Source organism: Morone saxatilis, unplaced genomic scaffold (assembly GCF_004916995.1).
Source record: "Morone saxatilis isolate NCDOM2014 unplaced genomic scaffold, NCSU_SB_2.0 Contig12, whole genome shotgun sequence".
Classification (NCBI taxonomy): domain Eukaryota; kingdom Metazoa; phylum Chordata; class Actinopteri; family Moronidae; genus Morone; species Morone saxatilis.
The window spans coordinates 8,707,533-8,723,845 of NW_023339674.1; the positions used below are offsets into that span (position 1 = coordinate 8,707,533).

General features: G+C 40.0%; 1 protein-coding gene across 3 annotated transcripts in view; it reads left to right on the forward strand.

Moving 5' to 3' along the window:
• The first annotated feature begins 79 nt into the window (after window positions 1–79).
• The window catches only part of rabgap1l (RAB GTPase activating protein 1-like), a 114,387-nt gene continuing 98,153 nt past the window's right edge, over window positions 80–16,313 (forward strand). The window contains exons 1-9 of one of the 3 annotated variants that reach the window (XM_035654086.1): window positions 80–192; window positions 6,846–7,071; window positions 7,432–7,579; window positions 9,636–9,840; window positions 10,542–10,716; window positions 11,345–11,502; window positions 12,471–12,581; window positions 14,430–14,496; window positions 14,834–14,936. In XM_035654086.1, coding sequence (XP_035509979.1) covers window positions 6,934–7,071; window positions 7,432–7,579; window positions 9,636–9,840; window positions 10,542–10,716; window positions 11,345–11,502; window positions 12,471–12,581; window positions 14,430–14,496; window positions 14,834–14,936 — 1,105 coding nt within the window. In that variant the 5' untranslated portion in view covers window positions 80–192; window positions 6,846–6,933. Of the gene's footprint in view, window positions 193–234; window positions 536–6,845; window positions 7,072–7,431; window positions 7,580–9,635; window positions 9,841–10,541; window positions 10,717–11,344; window positions 11,503–12,470; window positions 12,582–14,429; window positions 14,497–14,833; window positions 14,937–16,313 lie in introns of those variants that run through there. The other 2 variants (XM_035654088.1, XM_035654087.1) reach the window with 2 other exon arrangements.

Below are 16,313 nucleotides of genomic sequence, written 5' to 3' on the forward strand. Positions count from 1 at the left end.
CTCTAAATAGAGTTAAGTGTTCAGTGGAGGAGGCGTGTGAGCCAGACAACCTGCAGGAGTAAAAGCGCATGCGTGAAACATTCCAAACCGGAAGGCGTGTCACCAAACTCCCGAGTGATTCATCTTCTTGAACACACACGATCTTCTCTGCAACTCTTTCTGACAGCTAACTCCACGGCGCTCACAAAACAAGTAAGTTGACAGCTCTCTCCCTCTCTCTCTCCCTCTCTCCCTCCCTATCAACACCTGTGTTCATTCCAGTGTCACGTTTCACATGCAGCGAGGAGACACACGTCCTTCCTCCTTCCTCCTTCCTCCTCCTCAGCGGTCTGTCTCGTCGTTTTCCTCCGGAGCCGAGCGGGGTGTTGCTGAGTGAGCTCGCCCCTCCGGATAGTGGTCCGACTGTTTTGGACTTCGAGCTGGTTAGCGTTAGCCCAAACTTAGCTCCTCGCTCGCAGTTCTAGCCTGGCACACAGAGGTACTTCCTGTTTAGCCTTGCGTTCACCTGTCCTGAGGGCTAGCTGCTTGTCTACAGGTTGTTATTATTGTTATTGTTGTTATTATTACCGCGGTGAGGGAAAAGGCTGTGGTTGGATAAGCTGTCTTCCCGCTAGCTCATTTCCTTCTCGCCTGTATTTCTCTCTCTGTGTTGTTTGCACTAGCTAGCTGTCCGTCTCACCAGGCTGCTGTGTGTGTGTGTGTGTGTGTGTGTGTGTGTGTGTTTGAGCAGCCACAAAGTCGTTTCAGACAGAAAACCGTGCCAATGTCCTCTAACCTACTACTGTGTCCTTTTTAAGCAGCTGTTTAAAGAGAAAAGCTGCCATTGTCAGCTAGCCTGCTGCTGTGCTGATGCTGTGAGAGACTGTGATGGGCTTCATGCAGGCCTGCAGACACCAGTGAGAACAGCAATGACAACTCACTGCAGGCATTCATGTGAAAATGCGCTATGAACACAGAATAAGACTATATTTGGTTTAGTTTTGAGCCACTGAGGCATTGTGTGCAAACACTGAGAGCTCTCTTCTGCTGGAAATCAAAGCATCAACATCTGAATTAATGAAGCCACCAGGTGACACTTTTAAGGAACTCAGGTATTTTGAGATCTCACAGAGCTTTAGTTTGACACAGTCCACCCGGTTGAGTTTACTATGACTCACGGGCTTACAGCTGTGCAGTAAAACATGTACTCATGCCTCAGTAACGTCACCACAGCTGCTGTCATGGTGTCACAGCATTTGTTCCGCCGTCTATGGATCAGCTCCAGGGTTTGTCTGGATGATATCATCACCACGGTCTGTATTTGCTGCTAACCTGAAGGAGACGCTTGAGACTTGAGATTCACAGGCCATAACTGAAGTGGGGCTGGTGACGTAAACAAAAAGTATCAGTGTTTTTACCTTGAAGTGGATATCTCTGACGGCATAAAACCTCCCCCGAGCAATGCTTGTTTAAAGTTTCAAAAATGCGTCTCAATAAACTGAAATCGAAGCAGCTGAAACAGACTTCTGACAGTCAGTCAGTGATATTTTCTGCGGCCACTGCATAATTGATGATCTCGTGATACCAAGCTCCACAATATTATATGGTTGTGATTTGAAGTCCCAGTCTCTTCATAGGGATTAGTAGCATATTTTCTCATTCTGTAAAACATTGTTGTTGTTAAAAGGGTTTAGTCTACTGCTTCTGCAAGAAACGATCCATTAGTTGGGGGTTTGGCTGTGAAATGCTCCATCTGATATTGGTAATAGTTTAAGCTCAAGCTTATTTTATGTAAAGGTGATGTAGAGCTGATATTATTAGTCGATGAATCCATCATCAGAAAAATAATCAGCAACTTTTCTCACAGTTGATTGAAGATTATTAAAGTATTTTTTTCAAGCAAATTATTTAGTTGTTTGGTTTTGAGTCCTTCAAATATGAAGGTACTCTGCTTGAAATGTTTGGGTTTTGGACTGTTGGCCTGGAAATTTGAAAACGAAGACGTTGGAGAAATTGGGCTGAATATTTTTCACTATTATCTGACATGTGACAAAATGCTTCATGGCTGTAAGCTGATGTGTTAGGAGATGAAACTTGTTGTTTCTCTTGGCTTCTCTCGTTGGTCTATGCTGTGAAGACCGGCATGGAGAAATACCGGTAATAATTAGAAACACTGTGGAGCTCCTGCATGCATGGTTGACTGGCAGTAGACTGTGGCTGTTTGAAGGAACGGGAATAAATCCGATGTCTGATGCAGGCCAGGCTTTAGCATTTGTTGCCTACAAAGTGGCCTTTTGTTGTGCGTCTTGATGGCGAGGTATTTCTTTGTCATGAAGGAGCTACTTTAATTAGAGGTAACATTACACAGCCAGAAAATGAAGCAGTGCTGTGTATCAGGAATGAGTTAGCTTACATTTCACATTGATTCTTTAGATCTACAGAAATGCATAGTCTGTTGTTGTTGTTGTGTTGCTGTTGTATGTTTTACACACTGTACAGTGGGAAACAAACAGTGCACTACATGAGATCAGACATACATTTGAATGTACCATAACGGATGAGAGCACGTATTTGACTATGAAAATAACTTCAGACCTAACGGGAAGTGATTCAGAGACCGGTGTAAGGTGTCACCAGAAAGCAGACACTCTTGTGTTCACCAAAAAAACCTTAGCGCAGGTTTCAGTCACATTTGCAAAGGAGGCTAAAGTCAGTCAGCTGGCTCAGTCTTGTTCCCACATTAGGATTGGCTGAGGTTTCTTGTACCATGATGGGCGAGGGATGCTTTTACACAGAAGGCTTTTCAGGAACATTAATGCGCACAGGGAAATGAACTCCCAACCCTAAGTGCTAGTGTCACAACCTAATCCCTGTATACTTACCAGTCCAGACTGCAAAGACACCTTTGTAACAGATTGCCAGTAATTAGCTTGTTAAACAAACTGCGGTTTGATAGCTTCACAGTCAGGGATATTGTACGTGGGTGAACGAAGACTGCATCAGTGATGCTTTTCAAGTTGATACTGTTTTAAAGAGTTAGTAAAATCAGACCCAGCCTAACCCTAATATTGTTATTACTGTATTGTTTCCACCCATTGAACAGGTTTTCCATGCTGCAATGACTGGACTGGTCTGTTCAGTGTGCTTATGTCCCATGATCATTCAGTGAATGAGAGGCAGGACAGATGTGTTCTTCACAGGAAGGTAGGCTCATAAAGCAGAGTTAGACTGAGTCAATAGTCAGTAATGTACCCATCATTTTCAATAGGATTACACAATATGGATTTTTTTCAGCTAACGGATAATAACCTGCTTCTCACGGCTGATACAAACAATGACCGATAATATATCATTATTCATTAAAAAGACGTTTTTACACACCTGATGGTAAGAATGGCTACATTGCAGTGGCAAAGATTAATGGTTTAATATTTCATAGCTCTGATCTAACCAAATATAACTAACATCACTTTTTTTTATCACAAAAACAAAAACAACAACACAACAACAACAGTTCTAACTCTAAAAGTTTATTTTTTCTAGCAAAGTACATCAAAACACTTCTATTCTTCTTCTTTTACTTATTATTATGGGCTGATAAGTCTGTCTGTAATTTAATTAAATTAATATAAATGATCCCGTTATTGGTCGTTAATTGATCGACCCTGATAATTATCATGCATCCCTAATGATCTACAACCAGAAGAGTCACCAAGCCGAATTCACTGCCTGTCGCTGGTTGAGGTCAAACGTGAAAGTTTACCCAATCACCCAACAACTCTCCCTTTAAGTGTCATAGATTTTACACTAATGCATCTTGTACACAGGGTCATGTATAAAAGTGTCATCAAATACAATGTGATAGTAGATTTTGGGTTGTTTCAGTTAACCTTCTTGGTGTCTATGCCAGTGAAGTTTCCTGCTCTGACTCCATGACAGGGATTACTGCATTCACGTGTGTCTGTTGGCACTGGTATAACTGAAACAGCAGAGCAATTCGACCCATAGAAACACACCCTTTCAGATGTAATGTGTTGGTTAACCCAGAGCCTGTGGGTGTAGTTCAGCCTGTCTACTCCACTGCACCAGTGGCCACTCACAGTTTCCGTACAGGCAGCGGTTGGGTCGCAAGAATGCCAACTGGGATTCTACTGGAGCAGCAGGCTGGTAATGACTGGGTGCAGATCTTTGCTGCTGTGTCTACAGTTTGAGTTAAAGTGGAAGAGGAAGCGGCTGTCCGGCCACACAGGGACAGCAAGAGCGAGAGAGCTTAGAAACAGTGTAATCTGGATAAATACTGTATGTGTGTGAGAATAACTGGGTTTAAAATAATCACCTAGCAACCACCAGTAATAGGATTCTTGAATGGATAAATCAGTCAGCGTCACCTACCACATTTTATTGTGATAGTTGACATGATAACATTTCAAAAGCCTGTGTGCCAATGTATGTGAGCGAGGGAGATTATGGGATGTTCTGGTCTTAAACAGTCAACATTAAGTAATTATAATTAATAGGCAGTTCAGTATGACTGGAGCGTGTTTACCAAATACTTCAGATCCAGTCTGACTTTAGAGGATGAAACACACATAATAATTTCCCAACATGCCCGGCCTGTGTTTCTTATCTGGGTTCCTTTTGTTGCAGCTTCTTCCATAAGTGAATCAGTGGGAGTGTTCGCTTTTCTGCTGCACGCTGCTATGTGTAATTGAATAAGTGTGATTGGAGCACATGACCCAGTTGCTTTCCTCATGTATGTGTGCGTGCTCGTGCACATGTTTGTATTAATATGATCTGCCTGGGTTAAGTGTGTATAAATGCTTTTTGTATGCGTGTAATAATGTCATTGTGTGTCAGTGAATGGCCCCTTCATGCATTTGTTCTCGACTATGTAAGACAACCCTGATAAGATAACTCCTTTCCTTTTGAAACACTTTCAGTAGTACTCCGAAAAGAACAAGATAGCTAGATGCGCTATATTTGACATCTTATAAAATCTTATAAAAGTATTACTGTTATCACATCCAAATAAAAATAGTAAAGTAATTCATTGATTATAGATTATTCTGCCCATTATTTTCTCTATTGATTGATTCATCGTTCTGATGTCTGTTATTTTGTCCGACCAACAGTCCGGAACACAGATATATTAAGTTCACAATGATATTAAACATAGAAAAGCTGCAATTCTTCACCATTTTGCTATAATAGTACAAGAGTACTTTAGATATGTTTTTATGTGTGTTTTATTTTTTCAAACTTTTTTCAAAAACAAAGTTTTGGCTAGCATTGCATGCAGGCATTTTATGTTTATTTGTGGTGTAGAGCTGCTCATCAGGATACCAGCAGCCAGCAGGATGTAACATGTAGAGACAATGGGCTGATACAGATGTGCAGGCAGACTTTGTCAGCGCGTGTCCTTTGGTGCTGTGCCAGAGTAAAATACATAACAATTAGCACTAGTCCGACAGTTTCTCACACTGTTTGTGGTTGCTCGGTTAGTTGTCATTCTGATCACAAAAAACCCAATAATCCCAAAACAGCTGTAATAAAAGAGTAGGGCAACTTCAACTTCTGGTGGCCGAATTCTACCTATCACACTTCTGTATCAAAAGCATGTTGAAAATGTAACCACCCAGAAATTCAGCTGCCAGCTTGGGCCTGTCAGACACTGTGACACACTGGCAGAGTGACCTGGAAAAGGCAGGCTACACTGAACATGTAACATATGCTGCAACACCATGCTTCCTCTATAATCAATGAAACTGGCTAAGCCATGTGGGAGAGCAGCGTGTAAGTGGTGTGTATACGGCATGAAGATCCGCTTTATAAATGTAATAATAGACCAGTCTTCTATTTATGTATATTCTTTTTTTACGTGAGTCATGAGGCCCTTTTACACAGAAATTAGTTATAAAGTGTCAATATTTATTTTTAATTAAACTGTCGGTATACAGAAAATTACAGCTTTTTGGCAGTTTGGTTTTGAGAGTTTCTATTATTATGAATTGTTTCCTGTCACCTGCGTCCTTTGATAATAGCTGACAAGAGAGTTTAAAATAGCAGACTCAATGACAGGGAAAATATAGCTTGCTTAACTTAATACCTTACTGTAGTCTGTAGATGTTAACTAACCCATAAACAAACTCGGATAGCTGTGCAATGCCCCACACAATCCCAAAACGAGAGCTCGCCATCAGTCACAGTTGGGACTACTCCTGGATGAAGAGATGTGACCCACGGGCCGGTTCATCATAGTTCATAACAAGACATTTAATAGAGGAGATGAGTGTGTACAACATGGATCAGTGTATCTGTGTCCTCCGCTGCGACTCTGCATCACACTTTCTTTTCTCACTTTCTTGAGAATGCTCCTCTCCCTCCTGCGTCCATGCTCACCCTACGCCTTACGAGCGCTGCAGGTGTAGCCAGTAGAAAGATACATTCTGCACCACATCTGCTCCTCAAACCATTTGCATACGTTACGTGTTTAATGTGGCTTAAATTTGGCCCGGACTCATAATTGTGGTCTAAATAACCAGGAAGTTGTTTGGTCAGTGTCAGGCATGTCCTTGCTGTGTCCAAGTACTGAATGGGTGTGTTGTAGTTCGGTGTCCTTGCACAGTAACCACACTGTACACTGTACTTTGACTGTGCCTCTATAAGCTTGTTTATTTAGGTCCTAGCCAGATGTGCCTAATTTGTGTTTAGAAAGTACTCTCAATCACTTAGATAATCTTGTATCCATCAGTTTTCACAAATAAGAATTTTCACCCACTACCTCATCTGTTATACAAATGTATCCAAAGCAAAATACCAGAAAAAGACCTGTATAATGTAATGTGGTCCGTCTGTGGTGCATGCAGGCTGCCTTCCTACGGAGCTGGGAGGACAGGAGAGGGAAGGGGAGAGCTTTAACCCTGGTCTCCCCAGCCGACTCTGAGTAAACCAGCCATGGACGACAGCTCCTCGCTTGGAAAAGTCAGCAGCTCTACAGAGTCCGTGGCCACCGTCACCAGTGAGGAGTTTGTTCTGGTACAGTCCAGTGCCGCCGGGTCACCGCAAGGCTCTGGGGGCAAACCGAGACTCAAGGTCAGAACCACACATGGACAGACTTTTCCCCATAGCACAAACTGATCCCACTGATGAAACCACTTGAAGTCTGCTGGTCAGTTGCAAAAGGTCATGGCAGCTAAAACCTCATCACCCTCCTTTCTAGTTAACTCAGCCAAATGTGTCTCTGGCTACCACTAGGACTGGTGTGGCTGTATAGATCACCAATTGATGTGTTTGTACCTGGAGTTTAATGTGGTTCTGTAGTGGGATTAGTATTGATTCAATCCAGGAAGCTCCACTGTGTCTTCATTTATCGCTATGTGTCCTTATCTTCATCCTGTTTTATCTGTCCTTGGCCTCATTCCCATTTGTTTACTCTTTTCCTCTCTCCTTCAGATGTCTTGGAATGGGAGTGAGCAGCTGGAGAAAGCTATGGAGGAGGTGTTGGATGATGATGATGAGGTGAAGGTGGAGAAGAGCAGTGTAGAAAAGATGGAGAAGCACAGCGACCCAGAGAGCCGCGCCCTGGAGTCCGGACCTGCAGGTATAGACTCTGGACTTTTCAGATCCACTTACAGTAATTGTGTGTACTTGAAGGGAGTTTCAGTCTGTATGTTGTTTGTTCTTTCATTCACTCAACCATACATCAAAACTGAAATCTCAACTTACTACTAATTATACTTACTACATAAATGTTTCTTCCAGTTCCATCATAACACACCAGTGTCACCGTGACAGTATGCGTATGTAGTGTGTCATATTTTAGTGGGTTTGGATTATTATCATTTAGCATGTAAGACAATAAATGACAACAATTGGACAACTTCATGGTCACTTGGGCAAAGCTAAAGAATAATGCAAACAAAAGTAATATCTTTTGTTATTGTTTCTTCTCACATTATTGTCAATTCAAGGTAATATGGGGTATCGGGTTAATCGAAATATAAGTAGGTGTAAGCCTTTTTTTCACACACATTTCGAGAGAGGTTTATCAGAGAGTGGGAATAACAATGTGCATAGCATTGCATAGCATTTTTTAAATTGAGCCCAGTGCCTGAACAAATGTAGCTGTTTACATGCCATTGACTAAGATTAGCAAGGTTGGTATTTGAGCTCTCTGACATTGGCTTCATGGCTGTGTGTATCAGCAAGGACAGGTTGGCCCAGACAGCTTAATCAGTGCAAAAACACCAATACTGGTAAATATACTGCACTATTTGACACAGTGGCTGGTGCAAAGCATTAGCACTACCAGGGTTACAACAGGTTCCAACCCCTCTGTGCTCCTGCTTTTAAAGTCAAAAATATTTCCTATCCCCAACTACACAACACACAGCTTCAGCTCTTCAACCACTGCACAAGGGTTCTGCCATGCCCAGGTTCTCAGTAGGTAAAGTCCAATGAGCACTTCTGTATGTATTTTTGAATACATTTTTAGAGGATGATGTATGTTTGTGACCCTGTCACCCTTTTTTAAAAAATTGTTTATTGGTATATGGACAAGTATGTTGCATAAACGAGTGACGCACACCATTTGTAACCTAAGCTCATATGCAATACCTTTCTGGTGAAACTTTTTACTTTCAGGTGAAACGAAACAGTGAGTAATACCATATGTGAAAGAGGAAGGAAGCACATGCCTGTCTCTCGCTCCAGGCCTACAGTGAAATTAGTAATGTGGTTAACAGTGGAGTATAGCCCAATAAACTGCAAGAAATCAAGTTGTGTCAAAGCTTTTGCATAGTAACATGTAATTATTTAAAAAGAAATTGCATATGCTGTAAAAATAGGTCTGGCTGTTGAATGCAGGGAAACGAAGTATGTTAAAGTTAGCATGTTGAAAAATACATTCTTAAATTCATCTTGTCATCTGACTGCCTTTAAAACTGGATAACGACATTGTTTTTGGTTGCTTGAAAATAATAATGACCATTAGTTTCATGTGCTGTAGGTAGGTCATTAAAATAAAATAAAATAAAAGACATTTTTTAAAGTCAAGACAGAAAGTTTTGCATTAAGTCTACATGTCACTATTTAATTACTTGCAGTTAGTTTTACTATTTTTCATGTCCTTAGTGATGCCAGTGTGTTTTGTGCGGCACTACTGCTGAGTGAACTTAGAGGAAATGGTTAACGTGGTGTTGAATAAGAGCAAGTCAGCAGTGGAGGTCCAGCTGCTGCTCTCATTGTTCTGCTTCCTGTTTGCAAAGTGTGTAAGTATCAGGTCAAAGGTCATTTGAGAGAAGTACCCCCCCACAAACTTCCTGTGTGGTTCTCTCTCACATTCTGCTTATCTTTACTTCTTCTCAGTAGTGTTTTTGCGTTTTTTTTTCCTTGTCTGTTACTCTCCTCTTAAATGCACCAGCCTATTGTAGAGCTGTAAGTCTTACAGGATGTAAACTTCCAGGAAGTTTTATGTTCTCCTGTTGCTTTGACAACATGCCAGAATTGTAATGTTATCTAGGTTAAAATCTGGTTTAAATTATACTGGAAAATAGAGAAGCAGACCATTTAGCTTAGAATGTGGACAGGAACCTCTGAGGACACATTTCACCTTTTCAGAAAAGTCAACAATATCACAACCTCTTTTCTGTTCACAGAAGCATGTCCAGCACCTTTCAGCCCCACAGTGCTGGAGGAGGACAGTGTCCAATTCAACAAGCTGTCCTACCTGGGCTGCACCTGGGTCAAAGCCCCTCGCAACGAGGCAGAGGCACAGAGGGCCATGGCCACCCTGCGGGCTGAAAGTGCCATCCCTATCCCCATCACCTTACACGTCCCCTGCGGACCAGAGGGCTCTGTCAGGTCAGCCACACATTAATACAGAGACTGTGTATATTTTGATCTTGGTATATTGAAAAGGCTTATGTTTCAAAGGAAAGTAGAGTTTGTGAACATATTAACATATTTAAACTGCAAATTAGCAGGAAAGAAACTAAATATTATTATTATTATTATTATTATTATTATTATTATTATTAAGTAGCTGTATATACAAGCTAGGAGAACAGAACAGATTAGCATGAATAAAAAAGTGACTGAACACATGAAGTGGTACATGAGTTGAGAGAAACCATCCTCAGTCATGAAATGAAAAGATAAACTGTTTAGATACACTAAAGAGGAAATGAGACATGGCTTTTTTTGAGCATACTGAAAATGTTGATATTTCTGCTCTGCTAGACAGCCGTGACATAAATGCCTTCCCTCTAAATTGAATGGAAGCTTAGTTGAATATAAAGTTTAGTGCCATTTATTGAGATAGACCTATACAGAACTTATGTTGAGCCCAAAGTAATATACAGTATCTGATATCAATTTCAACAACATAACATAAAAGTCAAAATGTTAGATTTTTCCTCAGGGAGATAAAGTGATCTAGAAAATGGATAGATTGACATTGATTTTTGGCAAAAAATAAATAAATAAAAGAAAAGGTTGGCTTTTCTCAAGGCCATTTACAAATTAAAATGTATTATCTTTTCTAATAAAATGACTCTCCCCAGGATTGTGGACCAGGCCTCGGGCACAGAGATTGCCTCCTTTCCCATTTACAAGGTGTTGTTTTGTGCTCGTGGGCGGGAGGGTTCGGTGGAAAGTGACTGTTTCTCCTTCACCGAGAGTTACCGGAGCTCTGAGGACTTTCAGATTCACGTCTTCTCCTGCCACATCAAGGAGGCTGTGAGTTACATCCATATATTCTACTCAACATGTTTTTCACTCTTCTATCTAGGCTGTGATGACTCTGGTTTCTTTTTAAAAACATCTCACGTCTAGTGAACGATGTTGATGCAGATCATTTAAAACCATCATGACATACCAGAAGAGAGAGTACGATCATCCATTCAGTAACAGTAATGAATACAGTACACCTTCATAATCAGTAGGTACTTGTCTATAATGAATTCATTCTAACTAACTTAAAGAAAAGATATTTCAGCATGTGCACTGTATGCTGATTTTAATAATGACTTCCTATAAGTACTGACACTGGTAAACCAGCTGAGGGCACTGTTGTCTTCTATTATACTTTTCCAATACTCTCCAGTCTATTCTACTCATGTCTTTATTACTATCCTTTTGTTTTCATGTTATAATAATGTCTATTTACCCATTGATTTTATTTACTCATTTTCTTTTGCAACATATTATTTTTTCTTCTCTGTTTGCTCTTAATTGAGTCAATTCCATTTAGATTTTATTCTTTTTTTTTTTATAAAAATTTCTTCCTCCTACCCCCCTCCAAAGCTTCCTTGACTTCCTTCTCTTTCTGTCTATAAAGCTTCTGTTCTTTTCCTTTTCCATCCAGGTCAGTCGTATCCTGTACAGTTTCTCTACAGCCTTTCGCCGTTCTTCACGGCCGGCAGACATCAGGGACACGGCACTGTCCAGTCCACCCGACAGCGACCTCTACACCTTCACTGTCACACTTGAGATCAAAGAAGATGATGGCAAGGGCAACTATAGGTACTTGGTCCACACATACAGATATATATATAGATACACACACTTCATACTTAATAGTATAATGGGTCTATACATTATGGTACCTTCATATCATTTACATTATATGTGAAAAAAAGAATGATGATGATAGAGAATATGATCATGTATTGTCATTATTCCCTCTGTTAAGGAAAGCCCTGTGATACATATGATTTAAACACACACATAAAAACATACTGTATATGTTTCTTATCAGCTTAAGACTGTTGGTATCACAGATATGTTGGTAGTTGGAAAGCTATAATGTTCTGCCGCCATACTGTTTTATCTGACTGTTATTAGTCATCCTAAAGAGCGTTAAGCTTATCAGCACACTAAAACATTTTTTCCATTTTCACAAGCCATTATATCTAGTATTTGAGAGACTGGTTTTCCACTTATGTTTGGATAACACATCAGATGCCCATAATATATAATACACTGAGAAGACTTGAGAGAACACAGGCAATATTTTATCTTTAACTGGGTTAGTCATACTAAGGTAATTAATCTTTTTTTCAAAGAAGATCTAGTAAAGAAACTGGCACTAAGACAGAGAACAATAACATAAAGGTAAATTCAAAATTTGCTAGCACTTCGTTTGGATAGTCCGCCTACAGATTTATAGAGGTTTATAGAGTAGTAATATTATTTCTGCATCTTATCATTTCAACAATTGTTTTTTTTATATTACACCACAGTGGTTAAGGTTTGGTTAGGTTTAGCAACAAACAACAACTTGGGTAGGGCATTTTCATGAATTGTCACATATACTCTGTTAAACATTTACAGATAAAGGGAAACAGTTGAGAAGGTACAAATACTCTGCAGATGGACTATTCAAATAAAGTGTTACACAGACTACACTTAAAAACATCAAAGAACATCACTGTACAACAATACACAAAATAAAAATTAATCCCCCCGCCCCCCTCTGTTCCTTTCCACAGTCCAGTGCCTAAGGACAGAGATAAGTTCTACTTCAAGCTGCGACAGGGCATTCAGAAGAAGGTTGTGGTTTCAGTTCAACAAATGTGCAACAAGGAACTGGGCATCGAGAGGTGAGGTTCACTGAAAAAAAGATGATGCATGAGCATGGCAGGGTCCTAGTAACCTTCCAGTTCTTTGTTGGGGTTGGGGTCTGTTGTGAGTTGTCTCACTGCATTTATTCCTCACCTCATTTTCAAGAGGAATTTTATCTTATTAGTTTAGGTTTAGGTTTACAGTTAATCTTACACTTGGTTTTTAAAAAGCCAGGAATTGCCTGTCATCAGATATCTGCATCTCTCTCCTTCCTTTCAATAACCCGTTTACTATGCTTTTAAAAGAGGTTTGCCTTTTCAACTATCTTGGTGCTGTACCATCAGAGTTTGGGCGGCAGCTGTCTCACCAGGACAAATGAGCTGTACTAAAGGAGGTAATGATGTAGAGCTCAAAAACACTGCTACTCGAAACATGCTGGGTACACAGCACAAAATCCGTAGTCTTGTTGTAAACTTCATTATGGTAAATTATACAATGACTTTCCAAATCCTTGCTCTTACGAGGACAGTGCACACACTCAGTGGTCAAAATATTGCAGGGGGAAAGCAATAAGAACAACAAAAAAAGTGTTAAAGTAAAATGAGGCAACCCACCCAAACGGAGCCTAATAAAAATAATGCCCCAACAGAGGAATATTGGTGTACTCAAATCACTTCCTGCAGTCTCTCTCATTTATATGTGTGTACATGCTCTAGCAACACGGCAGCACCAAAGAACTAGGTCATCTTCATCACTCCCCCTTTTCTTCTTCAGTCGCTCACCTCATATTGCTATCAGAGGGAGACAGACACCTGCCCTCTACTATATTTTTAGTGCCAATGGAAACCCCTATTGTGCTCAGAACCGATCCTTTCTGAGGTGTTCAGCCCATGTTTGACAACACTTTATTTTATTAATAGTCAGTTTTGTTAAAGCCTCAGTCTTAATGGGTAATTATTTTGAAATGCTGTATGATTTTGCATCAAGAGTTGTGTGGATGCAGTACATTATGTTCTGTTGCAGCTGAATAATGCCTTTGTTTGAAAAATAAATAAATAAATAAGTCCTCTTATCCACTCTTACAAATCCTGTTGAAATACCACATTGCAAGACACTTGCCCCATACCTTTCATACAAGTATGAGCCATCCTGGGTTAACTGTAAATGTAGTCTTTTGTAATGCAGTTGTGGTGTTTGAATTGAGAGATTCCCATGCTGACCACTTGATGGTACCCCCACCTAAAGCTGAAGGGATGCTGGATTGGTATGATGAACTGGAAACAACCTAAACCACATTGCTTTAGTATAGATTGGATTGACTTATTGATGATGGAACAGATAGCTTCACCCCCCCCCCAAGAATCTGAAGACCTAAGATATGTGTTAGAGTAACACTGTAGCTTGCTTGATTTTTCTATTGTCTTTTACTATTCTATTGTCTATGCCATAGCACGACCTGTCTAGCTCTCCTTCAGGCCAGTGCACCACAGTCAGCGGTGGCAGGGAGAGCTTGGTGATTTATCATCTTGAAGGGGCTTAGACATTCTAGGTTGCATTCTTTTGAGCAGCACAGGTCGTCAACATTATTTTAATTTTGGCCAAGATGATATATTTATGAGTATCTAAAATAGACCAAAGTGTAATACTTGCTCTTGAAATGTCTTTTTAGAGTATCAGCTTCATGCATGAAATGCCTGAAATATTAATATAATGAGGCATTAACATTACAATGTCTGTACTGTAGTTCGGTCAGTTGAGTTATTTTCATAATACAGTTTTCCCTCCCAACTAATTTGACTCACTCTGCTGGTAAATGCAGGCTTTAACTCCGCAGTGGAATTAGTGATTATTGATCTGTGATTATACCTTCTGTGTCTTCCTTCTAGGTGTTTTGGGATGCTGCTGAGTGCAGGACAGAAAGTCTGCAACAGCGACATGCATCTACTAGACATGGTGAGCAGAACCCCCCATTGCTTTTTTTGTGACATAGTTACATTACCTCAGGGTAGTTGAAAGTAGTGTACCTGCCTTATCCAATAACATAACAGCCCTTTTGTTTTTTCAGTTAGAACTAAATTAGCATATTCAGAGTTAACAGACCTGCATGTTAATAATCTATTAACCCACTTATTATTGGTTTATATTTGTGAAACTTATTTGTTGTGCCTGTTCAAAATGTTACATCTACCGCTTTTAATAATCATTTTACAAAAACCTTAAATTTGTTGCATTTATATAATAACCATACAGTGTTTACAACTACATAAGCCATGCATTAATACCTACACAGGAGTCGATGGGGAAGAGCTCTGATGGGAAGGCCTATGTGATCACAGGAACATGGAACCCCAACATGCCAGCCTTCCAGCTGCTGAATGAAGACACACCTAAAGGTGAGGGCGAGTAATTGTCCCCCTAATTTTTATATTACATAGATTACGGAAAATACGGGTGTTCCCAATTACAGCTTCATCTGTACTCAGAATATCTGTGAAACATTTAAAATTTGCACACTATGTCTCTCAGCAAAAGTAGCAATGGTTTGACTAAAAAATTAACTTTAATATTTAAGATTTGAATCACAACTTTCCCTCTTTACTGTTTCTAGTGCACATAGCTGCTGTTTTTTGAGTTATTGTGTACTAAATCTCACTGCATTTATGATCTGCGACAAGTGGAACCCACCAGTGCCTGTTAGCTGTTTGTTCACACACAACGTGAATTAGGAATTCTTTCCATATATTATTGTCACAAATGTGATGTGGGACTGCACAACCCCCAAGGTCATGTCTGGAAATTATGCTGTGCTTGCATTGGAGCTGAGATGTGATAATTGCCTTCATCCATTCTCTAGCATAACACAGTCTCGTACCTGGCCTTGTGACCCATTGCTTGTCAAAGCTTTGCATGTTTTCGCACATTGAAGCGTGAACACATCGTGTCAGGCAGCAGAGCCAACAGAGCTGTGGAGGCTCACTCGTGTGAGAAATAGGATAAAAAGCAGCATTTTGAGGAGAGTATTCTTATGCGATTCACTTCACCAGTCCGGTGACATTCTTATAGCTATTCGGGTCTTTAAGCTTTTTACTCTTCGCTCCTCTTATTGGCTCTTTGTTTTGCACAATGAGGCTCATCATAACACAAGTTAAAACATAGGCCATGATGGAAATGAGCACAGGGCATTTTTTTCATATGTGTCATTGGATCAAAAACACTGAGGACATTTAATACTGCAGTCTAGAAGATTATTTTATTGTACACACATATAATAAATAATGATCCACTCAGCTGATGTAATACTTTCAAATGTAGTTATGAAGATACATAAAGATTTTCATTTGGTCATAACTGTTTTCTGAATATTAACATGTAGAACCTGAATTCAACAAGAACATAAAATGAAATATTCATGATGTAGATGCACAAAAATATATGAAAAAAGCAGAATTGCTGCCTGAAATGAATTTCTGTTCATAAATTGGAGTGTGCTCAGATAAGTATTATCTTATCAGTACCTGAGAAGACACCAGTGTTATTGTCTTTTTAAAAGGGAAGCATTTGCATGTGTTCAGACCGGATCCCGCAGAGTATCCAGGCAGAGAGCTTGCCTCACCAATTCCATTACGACTAACAAATTAGACTACCTGGCAACTTGCTGACTCGAAGGCACTGAGAGTTTGACTTGAAGGTGGAAGGCAGATCTGTCAAAGCAATCTAACTCATAGGAGGCAGTATAAAGTCCTACTAGCTTCAACACACACACACACACA